We start from the raw sequence: 23,289 nt of genomic DNA, 5'->3' as shown, positions 1-23,289 counted from the left end.
GTACGTCTGTACACTGTACGTCTGTACACTGTACGTCTGGCAGAATTCAAATGAGTCATGTGAATTAAAAGTCAGGTCACAACCAGCCTGAAATCGTACAGCTTATACACAAATTCAGCGTTTAAAGGAGCAGTATGTAACTCTGACACCTAGTGGTTAAAATGGGTACTGCAAAATTCTAAACATTGTAGAGAGCTGTCTCCCCCCGCTCTCCATTTTTCAAAAGCATCTCCAATATTGATCCTAGTTTGAGCACGTTTCTGCTCATGGAGCTTATTAGAAACATGCAGAGGCTTTTTAGGTCGGGTACAATCACTTCTTCTTTAAGGAGGGGGCCCCTTAAAACCGCCGACCTTCTCTGGTCCAAACAAATCTGGAGCATTCAGGACCAGAATCTAAAGTTAGAAGGAGGACACACTGGATGCTGCATTGTTGTCAGAGAAGCCAGCACTTCAACATAGCATGTTTCCTTAATGTCTGATCAGATAGTAAGATCCTTTAACTCACAGTCTGCCTGCTGTCGTCCCGTCTTGTTTGCATCGTCATCTGGTGAACTGAGATGACACCGACGCAGGAGTGTGTGTGTGTCTGTGGAATCGTTTCATTTTTCATGAATGTGTGTGGGTGGGTGGTTTAGTGTCTGTATCTGTGTGTGTGTGTGTGTTTGTGTGTGTGTGTGTGTGTTTTAATTATATCCATACAGAATGTGTGTGTGTGTGTGTTTAAAGATGGCACAAAGGTGTGATGCAGTTTTTATGAGCCACATGTTACAGAGCAGTTTATTAACTATGTTACACACACACACACACACACACGCACACGCACGCACGCACGCACGCACGCACACACACACACACACACTTTGATTGTTCATGGTTGTGTGATGTGGTTTGTTGGGGTTTTATCAAGTCAACTTTGGTTATATTCTTTAATAATAATATTTAATTATTATTAATAGAAATAACAATATCATTAAACTATGTTTAATCCACTTGGGGGCACCACCCTGAAATCAGGGCAATATAACCAAAATATCACTAAAATCAGTCTCAAATTAGTTATTTAATTACTAATATTATTAATAATTAATAACTATATTTAATAAATTGAAGGCGTGAAATCCGCACACAAAGCCCTCGCACTCAGCTTATATCACAATGCAAATCCAAACTGTTTAGGAGAAAAACTGTTATCAGGAAACATTTTTCATGGTGTCTCCCATCAACGTGTTCCGCTTCCAGGTAACTAAAACATTTCAACGATGTCCACTCCCTCTGACCAGTCTAACTACAGAATTAAAGTCTAGAGTCCTCTGGTTGCAGAGCCTTTATGTGTCCTTGTGGATTCAGGGATCAGTGGGCTTCCTGCTGCGCTCCTGTCCAGTTGCATTCCATGACATCTTACGAAAAATCAAAGAAAGAAACTCTTCTTTTTGCTCGAACCTGATAGCATCTGATAGCGCCCAAAACTCCTAAAAAATTGCTGTGGAAGTATTCAGCTGAATCCTCTGATGCTTGAATTCAGCATGTGAAGAGCTACCTAGACTGAGCAACGTCAGCTCTGGAGTTTAACTTATGTAAGTCAAGAGGAGGAAAGGGTTTATCTCCATCTTGTTGGAGAGTGTGTCCTCTGAACACTTGAAGAGAAAGAAGCGATGCCTGGCGATTGCTTTTAAAGACTGGAACTGCCTGTGAGTTTACCTCAGGCCTCCTCCAATGAGGGTCGAGAATTCAGACACCCCCCCACCACACCCCCTCCAAAATAACTCCAGTCAGGCTTGAGAACTGTGATACAGGCCTGAGTCGTTTGTCCAGCGCACAGATATAATCCCACCTGTCTGTCATATGAGGTGGAAAATAATGTTTTGCTTCATTATAACTCAGCTTTGATCAACATGCTCACCATGTTAACTCAGTTTATTTATGTAGACGTTATAATAACATGAAGAGTCATTTTAAAGCTCAACAATATCCTAATATGAAAACACAGCGGAGGAAACAGCTGGAATGCGACGGCTCGCTCCCTCCAGGTGCAGGGGAGTGAGTCTACTGCCTCAAGTGATGGAGTTCAGGTACCTCAGGGTCTTTTTTTCGCCAGTAATGTGGGCGTGGCCCTGGACCATCGTGGTGGAGAGGGAGTCGAGTCTGCTTCCTTCATAAGCTGCATCCTTCATAAGCTGCTTCCTTTTGAATTGAGACACAGCTGCAGTCAGATTCTGTGATCACTGCACTTGTCTTTTCCTTTCCTGTTGTTCACTGACCCGGTTACGTTTTTCATCGAGGTCCAGGAAAAGCCCATAAGAAAGGACGTAGGGAGTTAATTTTTTGGACTTTCTAAATGGACCCCAGCTCTGCTGTTCTTACAGCTGCTGGCTTACATAACATCTGGAATAGATGGCTGATGTTACAGTACGAGGGTTCTTGGGACAGCAGATTATGAAAGGAAACAAATACCAAAGACAAAATATGCCCAACATCTTTCTTTCTTTTGAGTAAAGACAAAAAGGAAGCCTCTTATTGGTGACAGGCAGCGAGAAGATTTATGGGAGATGTGGTCTTCATTTGTCCCCCAGAGGTCTCCATCGTGTTTCAATGTGTTTGAAATATTTTTCATTAGATACCGGAGTCGATGTGATGTTTGAAAGTCTAATTTTCACATCTTTAAAGTTTGACTGCGTTCGTCCACTTTCATTACTCTGTAGCATCTGTCGAACGCCAAAAAAGGCGGCGACATCCTGTCACGAAGTTTTGGGAAGGAGAAATGAATTTCAGGGAAGTTGGATGAAAGGAGGCGGGTGGGGGGGGGGGGGCGGTTTGATGAGTCTGAGTCACCCGTCCGGTCCAGTGACCCCCCCCTGTGCTGCGTCTGACCGACGTGATGATGTGCTTCAACGTGTTTACGGTAAAATAGACGGCGTTAGTTTTTCCGAAAAACGTCTTCGGTGGCGTCACTGTGGAACGCAGCTCAGAGGAGACGAAGACTGTGTGTGAGTGTGTGTGTGTTTGTGTGTGTATCAACGTGTTTGTGTGGGTGTTGAGGGGTTTGTTTGCCTCATGGTTTCATTATGATAGAAACAATTCACAACATTTCAGGGGAAACTGATCTCCCGAGAGACAAATGATGACTCAGAGAGCGGAGACATTAAAGAAGACGAATAATAAACTGCGTCTCAATAATTCATGTATTCGACGGTGTGTGTTTGGAATTACATGAGCCGGAACACGTGTTTTTATTTGTATTTGTACAGTAAGTGCATGTTCCCTTCCTGGTGTGTGTTCCTGTGTTTATGCATTTCTTTAAAAGTGTGTGTGTGTGTGTTTGTGTGTGGGCTGGGGGTGTGTGTGTGTGTGAACATAAATCACGAGTGTGTTCTCTGTAAAGATGCCAGCAGTGCTGTTGCTGTTTACTGTCGACTGTCAGCTGTAGCCTCAAAGTCTGACACTGCAGCCTGATCAGAGGCCTTTCAGAGTCTCTGTCCAGGGGACCTTCTGTCTGCGAGTTCTTCTGTTGTGATCTCCGCTTTGTTTGGACCACAACGTCCGACAGAACATCTGATCGAGTGCAGTCAGAAACAAATCACAGACGATAAACAACCATCGGCCAACTTCTCAGGGCTTCTGGTGTCGCATTCAGCGTGCGATCAAGCAGGAACATCCGGTGTTCAGAAATAACCCACCAATGTGGAAATGCAAAAAAATAAAACTGCAGTTCCTCAAGTGTCCACTTGGGGCGGGCTGCAGCAGTCTCACCAGTTACAGCCCCACATTCAAAAACCCCTGCAGAAATAAACATGTTTACAGCCTCGTACAGAAAAAAAAAGTTTGGTCTGAGTAGTTCATTGCTAAATGACTCACCTCACACCAGAGGCTGACACGGGAGCGTTTTTTCACTCCTGTCCCGTCCCATCCTGCTGCGACACTCGTCCCCAAGTCTGTGGTGTCGGTTCAACAGACAGGTTCAAGGTTTCTATATTAGTCCCTAGAAAAGGTACATTTGATGCAATTCTGCCTTTCCCACATCAGTTCTTCCTGCTTCGTGTGAATCCATCTTTGTTTGCCTGCAGTGTGACACAAGTCATGCATGTTTGACCAGCAAACAGACGCCACAGCTGATAGAAAATAACAGAGTTATTCAGTTATGTGTGTGAGTATATAAAGCTATTGTTATCATGATTCCTGCCCCAGTGAAACGATTCCCGTCCTCCTCAATCAATGTCAGCCTCGACATCACACCTCAGGAACATCTGACAAGAAAATCTTTGGCTCATCATTCGAAGTTTGTTATGTTGTAGTGTGCATCTGTCTTTACTCAACCTTCATCGACTAACCGACCTGTCCAGGTGCATCCTCGAGGTAAATTTATCTGATGTTCTGATATTAATCAAATAAATCAGTTCCTGTAGACGCCGTATCTATCACACCACTCTTCTCCTCAAAGTTACCAAACAGCCCTGACATGGGCGCCAGTTTCCTCTAACTTTAAAATGTGGGCGTCAATTTTCTTCAAATCAGTCGGTTTCTAATGTCAGCTGTTTGTGTGACGGGTCGACTGTGTGAGATGAGATCACCGTCTGTTACAATTCAAAGGTTGGAAGATAAACAACCATCACCTCGGTTTAGGAAAGTGGAAGGCTGATCTGACGTTTTTAGTAAAGCTTCGAAGCCTGTGGGATATCCCCCCCCCCCCATCCCCTCCTACAGTGGAGGGGGATGTTGTCCTCCCCCGCTTAGAAAAGTGCTGTGAAACCCCGGCGTCACAGTGCTGAGGTAGTGGAACTCGCTGTGTCAACGGTGACTTGAGAAGTTTCCCTGAGAGTAATAATAAGATCGAAGAAACAGGAAAAGAGAGACGCTGTGTGCAAAAGTGAAAGCTGCTGAGTCAAAGGGAGGGGGCGCAGCGAGTGTTTTGAGCTGGGTGATGAGGTAACGGATCGAGGTGAGGTAACTGCTCTCTCAAACTGCGACTTCTAATCTATGAGGGATCGTTGAGAACTCGGAGGTGGGATGTGCTTCATCACGTCTCTTAAAGAGTGTGAAGTTCAGAGGGGATCTGAGTCCAGATACGGGACGTAAACTCTAGATTCCACAGAAATTCTTCATGGGCCCTTAAATGACTCACGCTGGCTGCACGTCTACTGCATCCCTCGAGAAAAGACAGACCTCAGTTATTGCAGCCCGACAGGCACAGAGAGCTGTGTTCCCATTTCCTGCTCCAGTCCTAAACGGAAACGGACATAAAGATTCACGACCTTCTACCAGAGAGAGTCTGGTTTACAGCAGAACTTAAAGTCAGAATACGTGAATGAATGTGTGATCAGTGAAACATGCGGCCTGTGGACATCGTCTGTTCTCTCTCTCTCTCTCTCTCTCTCTCTCTCTGTCTCGGTCTCTCTCTCTCTCTCTGTCTGTCTCTCTCCCTGTCTCTCCCCCTTTCTCTCTCCCCCTCTCTCTCTCCCTCTCTTTAGTTTACTTCTTTAACTTTAAATCTTTATTCTGTTTATTCTTCATTTATTCATCTTTACACTCCCTCTAGGCCCCTAAGGTCGTCTATGGGCCTCCTGTAAGTCCCTTGTTTCTCGTCTCAAGCTCAAAGGTCAAAGGTCATCCTACCTTTGTGGTCAAACTGTGGAACAGCCCGCCCCCCTTCATCAGATTTGCCCCCTCAGTCCCGCCTCAAAACGTACATTTAATATGTAGTTATTTGAGTCCTCTGGTGTTTTTTCTTTGTTGTTGTCTTTTAATTGTTGTAATTCTTCAGTATTTCTTCTTTTATGCGCAGCACTTGGTCAACTGCTGTCCAGGTCGTTTGACCAATGTGATCGCTCCGATCCATGCTCATGCTTTGAGCAGATTTGATACGCTTTCACTCCAAACAGAAGAAGCAAAAAAGTAGGACGGTACTGATCGATTCTTTTGGTAGCAACTTTTAACCGTGGAAACGTCAATAACTGTGAACCGGACTGATTCAGACCGCCTGGTGGAAACGGGGCTTAGATGTTCTTCGTCCGATGTTTGGGGGGTTTGACGTCTTGAGCTGCTTAACAGTTTAATATTCCTCAAAGGATTATTGAAGTCTCTATTTATATGTATTCAAATGTTTGCTATCTGGATAACTCTAGAAGTCAGTGTTGGATATATAAGAGATAAGGCCATACCTCACAGTGAGTTTGACCTTTGACCCTCAGGTCGTCGTTTTAGAGCTCCTGTAACAAAGACAAAAAGACTCCAGGTCTCATTTGTACCAATTAAGATGTTAAACAACAATTAGCCATTTGTTGCTCCTTTTGCACTTGAATTGCACATTTGCACACCTCCTCTTTGCATGTTAATGACTTGGTAGGAATTCCCATGTTGGTATGAACTCTTGACTGATTTTATTGCGTTGTTTTTATTTGGTTTTATATTTTGTTGTGTTGCCTGATTTTTTTAAAATTAGTTTTGGTTTATGTTTTATGGTGATGTTGTCCTTGTGTTTCTTGTCTTCTGTGTCCTCCTCCTGCTGCAACACACATTTCCCCTTGAGGGACAATAAAGAATCTGAATCTGGATTCAAGAATCTACAGAATCTTTACGTTGCTGTTAGCTGCTTTACATGACTTAAAAACTGTCTTTGCCTTGGATGAGTAGAAACTGTAGGGACCAACACTTTGAAATGTGTGAGGATGTGTTTCCAGAAGTCTGCTGATGATCAAGCTGTCCCCTGTGTGTGATTGGTATGCTGTGTGTGTGTGTGTAAACTCCTGAAACAGCAGGGATAAGAAACACACGGAGCCAGAGAGGGTTTAGATTAGAGCAGTGAACATTTATATCATAATTTACACTTTTTGACATTTTTGCACATAAATAACTATGTAAACCAGAATGTAAACAGAGACAGTCCTTTGGGGGGGGGGGGGGGGTTTCTCCTCTGGAGTTAAAGCCCAGTTCAGAGAGAAAGAGACGCTTTGGTCAAACATTAGAGAGAGAGACTGAAGAGGTCCAGAGGTCAAGATGATGTGCAACTGCTGCAGAAAGTCACAGCTGCTTTGCTAGCATTAAGTCTTAATGCCATCAGGACCAGTTCCTTTTATGTTCTACACAGTGTAAGTGGTGCAAGCATCGGCACTGAAGTTATAAAGTAAGAAGAGGGGGGGGAAGGGGGGGCCAGTGCATCAAAGAAGGCCGAGGTGCTTTGGTGTTTGCCAGTTCATTATCAAGATGGCGGACGGGTGGGGTTGAAGAAGGGGCCATCGCTTCTCAACCAAAAAAATATCAACAAACAAAAACATCTAGAAAAGGAGAGCTGACAGCTAAAGAGCAAAACACTTCATCATCATATACACACAGAACGTCTTCCCTTCGTCAGCGTGCAGATTCCTCAAGTCCTCCTTCCCGTCTTTTTCCTTTCCTCTTTTTTTTTTTTTTTTTTTTTTTTGGTGTGCATTCAAAAAATTAAAGCCGAGTGAACTTTGGTTTCTAGCGTCGCGTGTGAATCCCTTATTGTGAGGACGTTCACGTCCCTGCTGGATGACGACAGTGTTTAAGAAAAATTAAACAAAAAAAGGACGGACGACGGCGTCGGCTATCCAGCCTCCCCGAGTCCGCTATGTGCTACATGTCAAGCGGGTCGTTACCGCTCCTTTGGACCACATGAAGAGCTGCACTCCAGTTCAGTTTGGTTTCTTCTTTTTCTTCTCCTTCAAGTAGCAAAACTTAAATAAATAGAAAGCTCACACCTCCAGCTGTCCCTTTAAACACACACATACACACACACACACATTCATTGAGCATCATGCACACTGAGGTAACCGTTGTGGAAAATATACAAAAAAATGCCTTTTTTTTTTCTTTCATTTAAATTAAGTAGGCATCAGAGAAGGACACAGACATACTTTAGGGAAGCTATCCAGCAGGGTTGGATTAAAGCTCTTCTTGCTAAATGAACAAACTGGTGTTCTTTAACCCTTTCTTAACCTGCTGTAACCGGTTCTTCAATTTTAAATAGACAAAACCCTGCAGAGTGGACGCCCCCTGCTTCTAGAGGTCAGAGGCCACAGGACGGATATAGGCATAGAGGAGCGTGGCATCTACAAAGAAATGGCCACAAAGAGAAACAAAAACATCATGAAGAAAATGTCGTTTCCACTGATTTCATCCCGTCAGTGTAACCATCCCTTCCACTTATTGCTTTCAAAGACGACAAATAAAAAGTGTAATAAATTAAGGAGGTTATACAACAACTAACTGATCCAAAAAGCATTTGAAAATAAAGACCAAATCATTCAACAACAACGATGATAATAGCATTATATTAATGACATTAAAGGTAAGTCCTGGGTAGATGATTGTCTGTAAGGAGAATAAACTGCTAAGTAGTCGTGGGACAGTGTCTCTTGAGCCCTGAGTACGTGAGTCCCTGATAGGTTCAAAACCTGGAGTCCTCATGATGTCCCTCCTGATGACAACCAGGTAGAGAGATCATTATTTACAGCTGTTGCACCCGGCAAGCTAGTCCGCTTGGAGTGGTTAAGTCCCGACTCGTTTAAAAGGTCACTTTAAGCGTGATCCTCTGACTCCTGCTTGATGGTGACGTGGGCGGGGAGCGGCACGATGGGGCTGCTGCGTCGCATCTTGATGACCGACGTCTCACTCGGGGAGTCGTATGCACCATAAGCCGACGACAGGAGCTCAGCCGGGCTGCTCTTGTGGTGCGGATGAAAGTGGGAGGACTTGAGGTCGCTCTCCCTCCACAGCATCCCGAGGACCTGCTTCTCCAAGATGGCCTCCACCTCCATCCCGCCCTGCAGCTGCTCCAACCGCTCGGCATGCTCGCTCACATCAAAGCGCTCGATCTCTTCATTGGCGCGCTGCACCTCGTCCAAGGCCGCCTGGCTGGAGACAGCCGGGCCGCCGGGACCGGGGTTAGCCGCCGTGCAGTAGCCCTTCAGGTGGAGCCGCAGGCTGCAGAGGTGGATGTAGTGGCGGTGGCAGTGGGAGCATTTGTGCGGACGTTCGCGGGAGTGCAGGCGTTTGTGCAGCTTGAGGTGGACGAACTGGGTGAACTTGGCCGGGCAGAGTTTGCAGTGGTAGGGCTTCTCCCCCGAGTGCAGGCGCAGGTGAGTTTTCAGGTTGCTGGTGCTGCTGAAGCGCTTGTGACAAACCTGCCAAAGCAGACAAAAACAAAAATGCATCAGCGGCTTGTGGAAACACTAAATCTAGTCCTCATGTCTGGTTATTCACTCATTTGTCTAGGACAGGGGTTCTCAGACTTTTTTTAGACAATGGACCCCTTTCAGATGAGAAAAGCACACCCTCATTATCGTAACGTTGATTAGCATAATATTAATACTATGTAATAATGTACTATGTAGTACTTTGCAACGATAGAATTAGGCTACATTTATACTTTCCAAGTAATTCATTTTCTAAACTTGGAGAAAATGTTGGCTCCAAGGTGTTTTTTTTTTTTTTTTTTTGAGCTTTTTTTTTTTATCATTGCGCACTGTGAAGTGACAGACATGTCACGATCATATCAGAATTGATCTAATGGCACAAAACTAAAGTGGGCGGGAGTATCGGACAAAATAGCTGACTTTATTGGTGCAAGAAGTTCCGGTTTGTAGATATGCTTTTTCAATGATAAAGCACACTTTTACAATTGTTTGTAAATTATTCCGGGGACCCCCCAAGCTATGGTTCGCGGACCCCTGGGTGTCCTGGGACCCCACTTTGAGAATCACTGGTCTAGGAAATCAAGGCATCATCTTCAGCACCGTTTCTCACCTGGCATTCGTGTGGCTTCTCCCCGGTGTGGACCAGGAAGTGCTTCTGCAGGTGAGCCAGCTGGGTGAAGCCTTTGTTACAGGTCTGACACTTGAAAGGTCTCTCTCCACTGTGCACACGGAGATGAACCTGAGCATGAAGAAGAAGAAGAAACAAAACAGCTCTGATTAGGCACTGACTAGAATATCAGAACGGGGGAACACAAGAACACAGTCCATTGGTTTACGTGTAACTTGTTTGCCTGAGCCTCACCTTCAGGTTCGACAGCTGTCCGAAGGTCTTGCTGCACACGTTGCACTCGTACTTGATCTTCCCGTTCTGCTTCTTCAGCGGGTACGGCAGCGCCTTGTAGCCGGCCGAGCCGATGCCACGCTTCACCTTGGTCAGGTTGATGGCCTCCTCGTCGCTTGAATCGCCCAGCAGGGCTGAGGTAGGCTTGGTGGGCATCCGCTCGTTGGGGGGCGCTGTGCCTGCTGTTGGGGAGGGTGCATGGGAGGGTCCATGATGATGGGGGTGCCCGGCATAAAGGTGGTGAGGCCCCGCTTTATCCTTCAGGGAAGTGGCGGCTGAGAAGGCACTGGTGGGCCCGGGGAGGAGGAAGTCTCTGTGGGAGGAGATGGACGAGGGGTGGACTGGTTCTGGCATCAGGTAGGGCGGCCTCCCTGCTGTGTCAGAAGGCAGGAGGGGAACGTGATGCGGCAGGAGGCTGCTGTAGAGGGGGTACATCCTCGGAAAGATTCCTCCAACAGCGGGGACACCGCCCCCGGGCAGAGGGTAGTGATGGGGCAGGAGATAGCGCGGGTAGGGGGCTCCAGGAGGGTAGAAGGATGAGGAGAGCGGTGCAGATGGCGGGGAGTAACCAGGATAGGAACCCAATCTGGTGGGGTAGAAGGAAACTGGGGATGGACCCGAGGGGCTTCCCTGAGGGCTGCTTTCTGGGCTGCTCCTCGCCGACGGGCTGGGTGTGGCTGAAGACTGGTTGCCGGGGGAACGAGTTGCGGGGTAACCAATCTGTCCAGGTTTGTGCCCCAGGAAGTCGTCAGGGATGTGATGATGGGGCCTGAGAGCAGGGTAGAGGGCGCGGGGGTACAGGGGGCGCTCTGGGCTGTCGGCGCAGCGAGGGCGGGTGGGAAGGGGCCGACTCGGCTCCCTCTTTGTGGACGAGGAGGAGGGGGTGCCACGCAGAATGGAGAGGACGCTGTGCTCCCTCTTGGGCGGGTTGGGGGTCACCGCAACGGAGGGCGGGCTGGAGGCTCCGGCTGATCGCTCCTCACTGTTCACCTGCTGCTGCTTGACCTCCAAGAGGGACTGCTCTGAAGGGACAGAAAGAGAGAGAGAAGGGAGGGGGGGTCAGCGGGAGGTCAACTACAACTGGACTCATTTCCAAGAGTCCGCACCAGAATCATTGGCCACAAGGAAAACGCTTCATCTTAAAATCACCAATTAAAACTCAAATTTCTTCAAAGCAATCCCTCTCTGCAGAGATAAAACAATGTGTGTGTGTGTGTGTGTGTGTGTGTGTGTGTGTGTGTGTGTGTGTGTGTGTGTGTGTGCGTCGGAGGGTTAAAGAACACCATAAGTAACTCAGTGGGCCAATTAAGGTGACAGTCTTGACGAACGAGCATGAGGGGCAAGGGGGGGGGGCAAAAGACGGGAAGTGAGGCGTGACAGCTGCCTTTGGGCATTGTGTGTGTTTACACCTGAATGTGTGTGTGTGTGTGTGTGTGTGTGTGTGTGTGTGTGTGTGTGTGTGTGTGTGTGTGTGTGTGTTTACACCTGAGTGTGTGTGTGTGTGTGTGCTTATAAAATCAAGATAAAATCAAAATGGTGGCAGGGCTGATGGAAGGTTTCCTGCTGGAGATACCCTCTGCAAAAGCTTGGCCCCCCACCTGCCCTCCACCATGTGACAGGGTGCACACACACACACACACACACACACACACACACACACACACACACACACACACACACGGAGGCGCCTGCAGACAAAGGCCTCTGTCTGATTCGTTTGCTCTTCCACTTTTAGAGAACACACACACACACACACACACACACACACACACACACACTTTTTTTGATCCTGGCCGTTTGCTATTGTTTCCGGGCCAAAGGTTACACCGGAGAGCTTCCTCCTCAGTCACTCGCACCTTCTGTGTCCTCGACATGATGAAAGAGCGGATTAGGAGGAGAGCTCACATGCACACACTCTAAAAGCCCGGGGTTAGTCAGTTAGCGGGACATCTCGGCCCCTTAAACGGCTGCAGACCGGCCCTTAAAAAGCCGCCGTCTATTATCTATAAGCTCATTTACTGCCCAGTAGACTTTTTACTACGAGGTCAACCTGAGGGGAGTGAGTGTGTGTGTGTGTGAGGAAGAGTGTGTGTGTGACAACTCTTCCTCACACACACTCTTCCAAAGTTAATCTTGAGTGCAAGCCCTGATGAAATTTGTTCGATCCCCCCCCCACTCCCCCCCGCCTCACACACACAGCTGGTGACACTTGCATCAATAGTATAGCGGCAGAGTGTAAACATTGAGGTTATCAGTTAGCCTTCCTCCTCCTCCTCCTCCTCCTCCTCCTTCCCTCTTTTCCAGAAAACAAACAGGACCGCCATCTTGGAGATATCAATCTGTCAACACGGCCCTTCTGCCAGGAAGTTCAAGTAGTCAACAGAGGAGGTGGGAGGTGCAACTCTTCCACCTCCTCCTCCTCCTCCTCTGCTCTCCTTTCTGGTCTTTTCAAGTGGCAGATATATCAGAGCAAATGGCCGACACACTCACACATGCACCGAGTTCGTGTGTGTGTGTGTGTGTGTGTGTGTGTGTGTGTGTGTGTGTGTGTGAGCTAGCATGTGTCTGAGATGAAAAGAGTGGGTGTGAATGTGTTGGCATGTCTTATGACTCTGGGTGAGTGTGTCATCAGAGAGAGTGTTTTTGTCAGTAGAGCAGAGCGTCTTTGAACACCACACACACACACACACACACACACACACACACACACACACACACACACACACACACACACACACACACACACACACACACACACACACACACACACACACACACACACACACACACACACACACACACACACACACACACACACACACACACACACACACACACACACACACGGTGGGCAGGTGCTTCCAAGTGCTATCACTTCAAGAAAGCTAAATGACGGCGACAAAAAAAGTGAGAGAAGATGAAGGAAGAGGAGAAAGTGAGGGAGTGAGACTGTGGTGCACGCTCAGTCATTTTGCTGCACACACACACACACACACGCAGATGTCAACACACTTACATGTCTAGTTTTGCTTTGACTCGGTGGAAAGAGCAAAAAGCCAAAAACATGAAGAACATGATTCAGATAAGAAACGTGGAACTCCGCTGGATATGAAACTGTCACTGCGTTCAGATCTCAGAATGATGATGTCTCAAACAGAGATGCTTGATATTTTTAAAATGTCTTCTAAGCAGCTGACTGAAATCACTGGATGGCTCTCTTCTTTTACCTTTTGCCCTATGTTGCGCGGTTTTTCACTTTAGTGTTACTCAGACACATCGGGGTTTTTCTTCCTGCTTTTACTCAGCGCTTGAGAATTTTCTCTGACTCTGTTTTTAGAGCCAAAACCAACGGTCACAAGTTTGACTCATGTTAGGAAACAATCACTGAACAGACAGAAGTCAAAAAATAAATAGGATTCTTTCTCTTCCTGTCGCCGCCCATCTTCACAGAATCATCAACTCTTCACTCATCCGGTCTCAACAAGACCACCTCCAGGGTCTGGACTCCTTAATGAAGAAGCTATGAAACGATAGCTTCTGCATTCAGCAGCATTTACAGTTAATTAAAGAATCACATGTTTAATGACTAGTTCGTTTTGTTGTACTTTACTTTAAAGGTGCACTATGTGGATTTGGTAGTTACATTTTTATGTTGGAGAAGAGAAACAAGTCTATGCTATATTTTCTGAACTGAATACACAAACTTCACTCAAAGAAAAAATTGATCCCTGATTATTTTAACACCGGTGTATCGCTACTTCTACTTCAGTGAAACTGTTGAATACTTTATCAATCACTGCTTAAACTTGGAGCTTTAAAGTGAACGCATCCAAGTGCAGGTGAGCGTTTGAGCTGCAGGTTGACATCAGTATGGAAGTCAGTGGCAGGTCAACGGGAGCCTGTGGGGCTAAATGACAGAGGAAGCTAATTAAAGGCAACACATATACTGTATACACACACAGGCTTCAGAGAGGGGGGTGGGCCAAAGGAGGAGGGGGGGGGGGGCTGGGTACCTCCTGCCTCTGTCCCCCAGGTCATGCGCATTTTTCCCTGGGCAGTGGAGTCGCCCAGACTGGGTCTGCTGGTCCCTCTGCCACCTTCACACTGCTATTAGCCTGCAGACACACCTGGAGACCCCTGAGCTCAGACTCTCTCTCTCTTTGTTTTCCTCTTAGCTCGCTCGCTCTTTGATCAGCTCGGCCCAAAGTGGATAAGTGCAGTTAGTCTGACTGTGTCATGAATGTGATGGGGGGGGGGGGGGGGTGGGGGGGTTTGGGGGTCTGGGGAATTAGTGCTGCATGTCCGAATATGTGCACGCTAACCACAGAAGAAGAAACTTAGTCGTAGTTAATGAAGTCGGGTTTGTCTGCAGAGCGATTACTCTTCCTTCATAAAAAGGTCACACACACACGCACACACACACACACACACACACACACACACACCACACACACACACACACACACACACACACACACACTGTGTCTCCGCTCCTTTTATTGAGGTTGAGCAGGGCTGTGTGTGTTTGAGTGTGAGCTTTCATGTTAAAAGCGGCTCTTTAAGAGAGTAAGACTGTGGCATTAGGGGCCATATCCCCCACCGTCTGTGTAATTACACTGTCACCGTCTCACACACACACACACACACACACACAACGATGGCACTGACAGAGATGAAAGGTTGTTGGTCTTGTACTCTTGTGTATTTGTGTGTATTTGTGTGTGTGAGTGTGTGTGTGTGAGAGATAATGACAGGCTAACGTTCAGAGAGGAAGGAGACACGGCTACGCTCGAAAAAAAACTGTCAGGGTTTAAGAGCGGCGACAGGACACACTCATACACACACTCACACACACACACACACACACACTAACTTACTGAGTTTCTGCTCATGAGCTCTCCGGACGGCGGGTAGTGCAGCCGTCGGGCAAAGTCGTGGCAGTACCAGACGAGCAGCTCGGCGCCGGCGGGGACGGGCTTCACCGTGTAGAAGTAAATCTCCATGCCGTTCTGACACGCCGCCAGGTTCTGCTCCGCCGCTGAGTGGGCTGGGTTCACGTAGCGCATCCAGTTCGAGCGAGTCTCATCCAGGCCGTCGACAAAGTGGTGGAACTCGTCGTTCGCGTAGATCTGGAGAGAGGAAAGAAACGGGGTGAGTGACTGAATTCAAGGCAACAGATTGGGAATAAAATCCTCCTTTACCTCCCTTCAGCGCTTTTTATTAATCGGCTTTAAACTCAAAAAAGTTTGCGAGCTCCGGGTAGTGACCACACTGATACTTCCTACCCGATAAATAAAATGTTGAAGTCGATGTTCTTAAGAAGCGATGACACAAAGGTCAGTGAGTAAAAAACTCACCGAGTTACAAACAAAGGGAGAGACGCAGAGTTTCAGCAGTTTGAAGAGAGAGGTAACTAAAACATCTCGTCTCTCATCTCGCCGTCCTTTAACTCCTCACCGCGTCCCCGTCACTTCTGCTTCACCCTCGTCTTCATCGAAATGAGAGAAGACGAGGAGGAGGACGAGGAGAAGGACGAGGAGGAGGAGGAAGAAAAGTCCGACTCATTTTCTACTTCTCTCTCTCTCTCTTTCTAACCAGAGTGTGTGTGTGTGTGTGTGTGTGTGTGTGTGTGTGAGTAAGTGAGAGAGATGAATGGAACACCTTTTCTGACTTGACTGTAAGCATGTGGTGGAGTTCTCACACACACACACACACACACACGCTCACAGCGGAGGAGTTGATCATTTAGGTGGTTTGTGAGCAGGTGTGTGTGTGTGTGTGTGTGTGTGTGTGTTCTCTCACTGTCAGTTCCGGGTAGGGGTTGAGTGCATTCTGCAGAACAGTGTATGTGTGTGTGTGTGTGTGTGTGTGTGTGTGTGTGTGTGTGTGTGTGTGTGTGTGTGTGTGTGTGTGTGTGTTACAAGAACCACAGGGCGACATGTTATTTGTGCGAGGATGACATCATATCCCCAGCTCGCTTTCTCTCTTTCTCTCTCACAAAAACATCCAGCCCGGTTTCCTGTTCCACTGACTGACTTTAAACGCGTGTGACGTCACAGGAAGGGGTCCCTCCGGCTTCTGAGGAAGTGTGTGTGCTACTGAGTGTGTGTGTGTTTTTGAGCTCACCCTCCAGAAGTACTTCCGGTTGGCGTCTTTGGGGACACTGTCGGCCGTGTAGATCTCGCCCACCAGGGGTCCGAAGCGGGTTCCTTTTGGGATGTACTCCCTGCTGCACACGCCGACCACCTGCACCAAGACACACACACACACACACACACAAACGTCTTAGACGAAAGGATGGAGCGGCGCTTTGAAGTGTGAAGACGATAACAATCACAGGCATCAAACTGCAATCATTTGTGACGTTGAAGCGTTTAAACCTGAAGAATGACTGATTTGAAACTCAAGAATACAACGAAGCTGCGGAGGCACTCGCCGAGGTCGCTGCGTCCGTGCACGCCGCCGGGAACGCTTGTAAAGATCCCGACCTGCACTGAGACTCAAATAAATGCACTCTCTCTGTCACGCCTTTTATTTGAATTCAAAAGCCCTTTGACTCGTCCTTCATGGTGTTCATTTTCCGATTGAAATCTATGAAAGAATTTTCACATTGCCGTCACTTTTTGGCCGCTTGGCTTGCCATGGATTTGAGATTTTATTTTTCATGCTGTTGTGCACACGCATCCGCTAACTTTGATCAACCAGCTGTCTGCTCAGATCGAGATTCATCAAGAAGTTACACATCACTAGTTTTGGAGAGTGTGTGTGTGTGTGTGTGTGTGTGTGTGTGTGTGTGTGTGTGTGTGTGTGTGTGCGTGTGTGTGTTTGCATGTGGCTTTAAAAAAAAAAAAAAGCTGCAGAATATCTTGTTTTTTATCTCTCTGATGTCACACCTCTCGTCACCACATCAAAACCTAAGCTGCTATCGCTTCACGCTCTGTGGGGGGAAACGTACAAATTCTGTTTCTTTTTTTTTTTTTGTCTCGTCTGATTCGTTGACGGAGCCAAAAATAGACGAGGAGGACAAAGAAGAGAGAGAGGGATTATGTGGCGACTAGACAGAACAGAACCCACACAAACAGTCGTCTCCTTGGAAAATCCCCTTTCCCCTCCACGAGAACCAACACAAGAGTGCGTGTGTGTGTGACAATATGTGTGTGTGTGTGTGTGTGACAATATATGTGTGTGTGTGTGTGTGAGAGAGGGTTCTGACTTATTAACAGACTGTTACGTTGGCAGAACGCCATCGTCTTTGATCAGAGCTTCTTGAGCCTTTCCTCTCTCTCTCTCTCTCTCCCTCTCTCCCCCTCTTTCTCTCTCTCCTCCCCCTCTCCCTCTCTCTCTCTCTTATAGCCAATCAGCTCTTAAACACATCTCGTCAGCTTCTCGTTGATAAGCTCATGACGAGGAAATCTATGCGATCACACCGCTTTAGCTTTTCAGACAGACTCACTGAAAATACGACCTTTTGACCTTGTGCACTTCTTCTTCTGTCATATCTGCAGAGACGACTTTTAAATCTGTAATGGACTCTGTGAATACTAATTTTTCTCTCTCGATTGTGAGTTTTGTTTGTGTGTTTGAAGAATGAGGAACAATAAAGATGATTTTTTTAAATTCCTGACTTCACCAGAGACTCTTTTTCCTGCGAGCCCACAATCTAATCTAACCTAAGCTTCAACCTTTGACGATTTGACTTTTTGATTTGTCCGATCAATAACTCAAACTTTATCCACTCAGCTTTGTCAAAAAGTAACAGGGTCGCTGTTGGGGACGCCAGGAAGTCTTAACTGAGGAAGATTTGTTTTGTTTTCCTGCCTGATAAGAAGAACCTCCTAAAGTTCTCCATCCGGCTCCAATCCATCTTTTATTTCCTGAGTGTGACTCCAATAAGTCTTAAACGAACGATGACGACGCAAAACCCTGATGTGTTCACACTGTTTAGCATCTGAGGGGAGATGCTGAACAGTGACCCCTGTCAGCGAGGAGAGGTACCGCAGCAGCTTCAATAACTGAAAAGATTTTTTCTTCTTTTAAATCATGATTTTCTTTCTTTTTACACTCTTTTTAAATGTTACACACATCGTCTCACTTTGATTTAAACTGCGTTTGAACATTTTCCCGCTCTTTCTCCTCCTCAGTTTCCTGCTTCTATCTCTTAGAGCGCTTTTCTTCTTCTCTGGTTTTTAAACACTGATCCTCTAGATTAAACCATCGTAGTTTTCTCACATGATAAGTGTGTTTCATGGACGGATACGAGCCGATAAAGTCGTCAAGAAATCTCACAGCTCCAGTTACTCGGTGTGTAAATTATTTTGCTTCAGGTGTTGTACACACACACAGATTCATTACATGACCCACGCCTGACTCACGGCGTGTGTGTGTGTGTGTGTGTGTGTGTGTGTGTGTTGTGTGTGTGTGTGTGTGTGTGTGTGTGTGTGTGTGTGTGTGTGTGTGTGTGTGTGTGTGTGTGTGTGTGTTTGCAGACGCTTTCTCTGCCTCACTGTGTGCAAAATTGTGACTGGAGAGAAAGTTGTCTGCCAATGTGTGTGTGTGTGTGTGCGTGTGTGTGTGTGTGTGTGTGTGCGTGTGCGTGTGTGTGCGTGTGTGTGTGTGTGTGTGTGTCTGTTAGTCTGACCTCCTTGCCGTCAGCCAGATGTTTGAAGGTCAGGTTTCGGGGCAACGACATCTCGGCTCTTGTCGTTGATGTCGTCACTGCGTCATAGTCTGGCCCCGCCTCCCGCGCTGTGTCCTTGACGATGTACGTGCACTTGTCCTCAAACTCCGCCTCCGTCCACCGGCTCATGTCTGCCTCCTCCACGTCCAGCTCCATGTCGACGTCAGAGTCCGCCTGTGTTGTCTCGGCGCCGTCCGAGCCGGATGCTGCGGTGGCGGTGGATGCCATCTTGGCTTCCTGTCGCGTGTCGTCCTGCTCCATGGTGTGCGCCCCCTCACTGGTCAACATGGCCGAGCTATGAGAGGTCGCCTGGTGGGGGGAGAGAGGGGGGGGGGGGGGGGGGGGGGAGTTTATTTCAGCAATTTTACATTTACATATTTAAAGTTACAGACACAGAAACAGCCTGTTCTGAGCAGGGCTGAAATCGAGGGGTTTATAGACATGATCAAATACAGGATCAGAGTGGATTAAGAACAAGAAACTTCACACACATGTTTCAAGGAGCTCTGACACTTATTTACACTGAAGAGGAGGAGGATATGTGACCTTTACAAAAACTTCAAAAACGCAAAAAGAAGAAGGGAAAAAAACTGTTCGTAAAATCATAAATAATAAAGCAGCAAATAGTTAAAAGAGTATGAGAAAGGGAGATTAAGGCTAAAAACAAAGATGTGAAGGTGAGAAAAAGAAAGAAAGACGAGATAAAGACTATGACTGGAGAGAAGAAATGAAAACACAGAGATAGAAAGAAAAAAATAAAAGTTGAAAGAAGAGAAATAAATGACAACAGAAGTGTGAGGGGAGGGCGAGAATCTGAGACAAAAAGAGGAAAGAGAGAGAGAGAGAGAGAGATGTGATTATTATGTGGTTGACTCAGGGAGGAAGGGGGGTCTGACTAACACTGCTGTCACACACACACACACACACACACACACACACACACACACACACACACACACACACACACACACACACACACACACACACACACACACACACACACACACACACACACACACACACACACACACACACACACACACACACACACACGGAAACAGACGGGAAACACTTTGTCTTCGTTTACTGTAAACTAATTTGGGAACAATTTGAGAATAAATGAAAGTGTGAATCTTCTTCTGATGAAATTATTTTAAATGTTTTCTGTTGTCGATGTTTGGAACATTTTTAAATGAATCTTTCTTCTTCTGTTGCTTTAAACGACACCTTCAAATGTAGAAGAGTCTGTGTTGTCACATTTGAACCTCGTTAGATTCTTTTTATCTTTTTAGTTTTTGTCCATCGGGGACGGAGGAAGTCGACGTTTAGTTGAGTAAAGGACTCTGTGATCTTTGAAGGAGACGAGAAAGGAGACGAGAGATCGACTGGACAAATGTCGGACACGTAGAAGAAGTGAACAAAGATGATTTCACATTGTCATACTATAAAGTATTTTATTCTTCAAAGGATCTTTGAGTCAGACGACATGTTTTTAAAAAAGACTCAACAAAGGGAATTGTTTCTGACATGTTTTCACAGATTAATAAATATAAGAGAACAACTCTGTACAGGGGGGGAAGATGAGGTGCATCGTATCGTGTCAGATTATTTTATTGAACGTGCAGCTTTTTAAGAAGTTTCTCTTTCTGTCCCGGAAACAAATAAACTTTAAACACTTCCTCTGTCGTCTGCTTCGTCCTGTTTCTACGTGTGGGAGAAGTTTAGATTAAACAATGAGTCGGATTAATTCAGATTATAAAACCTACAATCTCTTCCCTCCCTCCCCCCACATGGACCCCTCACCCCCCCCCCCCCCCCCCCCCCCCCCTTCCTCCCTGTCTCTTCCTGGGGTTGAAGACAGAGGAAGGAAATGCTGTCTGTGTCTGAATGAAGCTAAAATTGGAAGCAGAGTGGCACTGCAGCGGAACCGGCAAATCATCCCAACTCCCAGCATGTGTGTGTGCATGGATTTATGTGTGTGTGTGTGTGTGTGTTGGTAATGAAGGGGGGGCTGAGATGAGGAAGGGAGCGTCAAAACTTTTCCATTTGGGGGGCCACAGCAGCAGCACAAACAAAACTTCAAACGCGATCCCACCCAAGTCACACACACTCTCCCTCTCTCTCTGTCTCTCACACACACACACACTCTGTCACACACACAGTCAGAGAGGCAGCAGATATCCACAGAGAGACAAACATGCTCCTCGTCCCACGCAGCAGACCCTCTGAAACACTCTGTGAATTCTTCTTTTGGAGCCGCAAGAAAGAAAAAAAAACGAGCCGCCGACTTCTCCTCAACAAGACAAAAAGATGAACCTGAGTCACCTCGCTCTGAGCCACTTTAGGGAATATCAGCTGACTTTTTCCACCCTGTCCTAAGAAAACACAAAATAAACGTGTGGGGAGTCAAGGCCCCTCGTTTGGACCTCGTAAAATTATTTTTGAGGGTTTTTGAGCTTTTGAAAATCAACAAAAGTAATTTAAAGTTCTGAACTTATTTTGAACAATCCTCCTCAAATAATTAAAATCCTCCAAAGACCTGAATAGCTTCAAACCCAGGACTCATCTTTACTTTACAAATTAAAATAATCAGACTGGAGGAAGAAAATCATTCAAATTACATCAAAATCCAACAAGAGGGACGAAACGGATCATTTGAGGAATAAAGTCACAAAACATCCTGCATGAAGAAGTCTTTGTGCATCTTTTTCCTACAAAGATCAGAGAAGCAAAGTGACTACTCTCCTCCTTTAATTGGTTAAATTAAAAGCACATCAATATGAAACGTTCCTTTTTTAAAATTTTGCATAACAGCTGCAGCAGAGAACTCAGAGTGAAACCACAAACCAAGAAACATTTCACCTCTGTCAAATTTCCATCAACTGAAAACACAAAAGCTGAGTCTGCACACACACTTTGAGATTTTAAACTAAAATGCAATTTAAAGAAAAGAGTCAACATGATACTGAGAGAGCAGAAATCAGAGAACAATCTGTTTCCTAATGTGAGGGGGGAGACACTGAAGTCACAGTAAAGTAAAAAAAGTAAAAAAGTAAAAAAAAACACAAACGAAACTCTGAGTGGAGAGAAAACAGTCTGAGGTAAAATTTAAACTTCTTAAAGTTTGCATTAAAGTCTCAAACTTCAACTTGAGCAGCTTTAAAAACATTTAAACACTTTTAAAAAGGATTTGAAGGAAAACACGTCCGAGCAGGAGAGCTCCAAACAAGGCGAGAAAATTAGAAAAAATGCACAACAGCAAAACCAAACAGCCCCTCATCAACAGTTTGAAATAAAAAATAAGATGGAGGCAGAAATTAAAAAAATCAAGACGAAATTAAAGTAAAGATTCTGAGTTTTTCTGCTTTTGTTAACTTTAAAAATAAGAATAAAAAAGATTTAAAACCGCCTGAAGAGAAGATAAAAAAATAATAATAAGATAAAATTAGATTAAAGAAGTAGAAACTGTTTTTAAATCTTTTTTTAAACTTCCTGTCGAAATAATAATTAATAAGTCAATAAAAAGAAAACGGACCTGAAAGTGTTAAAATGTCTTAGAGGTGTAAAAGTCCTCCAGGTGTTTTTTTCTTCTTTTTCTTCTATTTAAATACAGGTAGGTATAAAGTGGGATATCGTGCTCCGGACTCACCGTGTAACTTTGGTCCCATCCACACATAGGGACGTCCGGTCAGATCCTCTGTCTATGAGCGTCTGAGGATTCACAGTCTGCGCAGGACAGGTGCACTCCGTCTGTCCGTCCGTCCGTCCGTGCGTCCCGCTCCCTGCGCTGCTACTCCACACCGGTGTCAGTCACTGTGTGTGTCACAGTGTGTGTGTTTGTGTGTCACAGTGTGTGTGTGATACACTCCGTGTCCTGTGTTCAAATGCCTGAGTGAACAAGAAGCTCGCGGACTAAGTTGGAAGAGGGCCGTCTCTATCCCCGCAGACCACGCCCCCTAAAATGTACACATCCCTCCCCCTTTCCTCTCTCGCGCGCGCGCACACACACACACACACACACACACACACACACACACACACACACACACACACACAAGCAGACACTTTTCTTGATGAAGAAGAAGCAGCAGGAGCTTTCACCTGAGGCCATGAGACACACACACACACACACACACACACACACACGCACACACACACACACACAGTTCTCTTCAATTGTGTGTGTGTGTGTGTGTGTGTGTGTGTGCTTGTGGGAAATGTCTGTTAGCAGCTTCAAACGGGTAAACAACATTTGTGTGTGTGTGTGTTGGTGGGGGGGGGGGGTGCATTGAGTCACTGTCACAGGATGTCCCTCTTTTCCTGAGGAAAACACACACACACACACACACACACACACACACACACACACACACACACACCCTCTCTCTCTCTCTCTCTCTGCCCTGTAGGGGGCAGGACTGGTCTGCTCTTGTTGCTCTGGCTGAGGAGTTTAAAAAGTACTCTCTCTCGCCCTCTCTCTCTCTCTTTCTTGAACTTTCTCTCTCTTTAAAGTCGCTCTGTTTTTTCTTCCTTATCTAAATGTCTTCTTCTCTGTCTTCA

At 46.1% G+C, this 23,289-nt stretch overlaps 1 protein-coding gene across 1 annotated transcript; it reads right to left on the bottom strand.

The window, feature by feature from the left end:
- Positions 1-6,780: 6,780 nt before the first annotated feature.
- On the bottom strand, positions 6,781-22,613 carry prdm1a (PR domain containing 1a, with ZNF domain). Its single transcript, XM_065958143.1, has 7 exons — positions 22,379-22,613; positions 18,691-19,038; positions 16,179-16,298; positions 14,926-15,181; positions 10,014-11,074; positions 9,762-9,890; positions 6,781-9,139 (listed from the first exon to the last, which is right to left on the bottom strand). The coding sequence occupies exons 1-7, from the start codon at positions 22,403-22,405 to the stop codon at positions 8,534-8,536; spliced, it is 2,547 nt and encodes an 848-aa protein (XP_065814215.1). The 5' UTR covers positions 22,406-22,613; the 3' UTR covers positions 6,781-8,533.
- Positions 22,614-23,289: the final 676 nt, after the last annotated feature.

The sequence above is a fragment of the Labrus bergylta genome, chromosome 8, assembly GCF_963930695.1.
Source record: "Labrus bergylta chromosome 8, fLabBer1.1, whole genome shotgun sequence".
NCBI lineage: Eukaryota > Metazoa > Chordata > Actinopteri > Labriformes > Labridae > Labrus > Labrus bergylta.
Note: the sequence above shows the minus strand (reverse complement) of the source record. Positions and strands in the feature narration are given on the sequence as shown.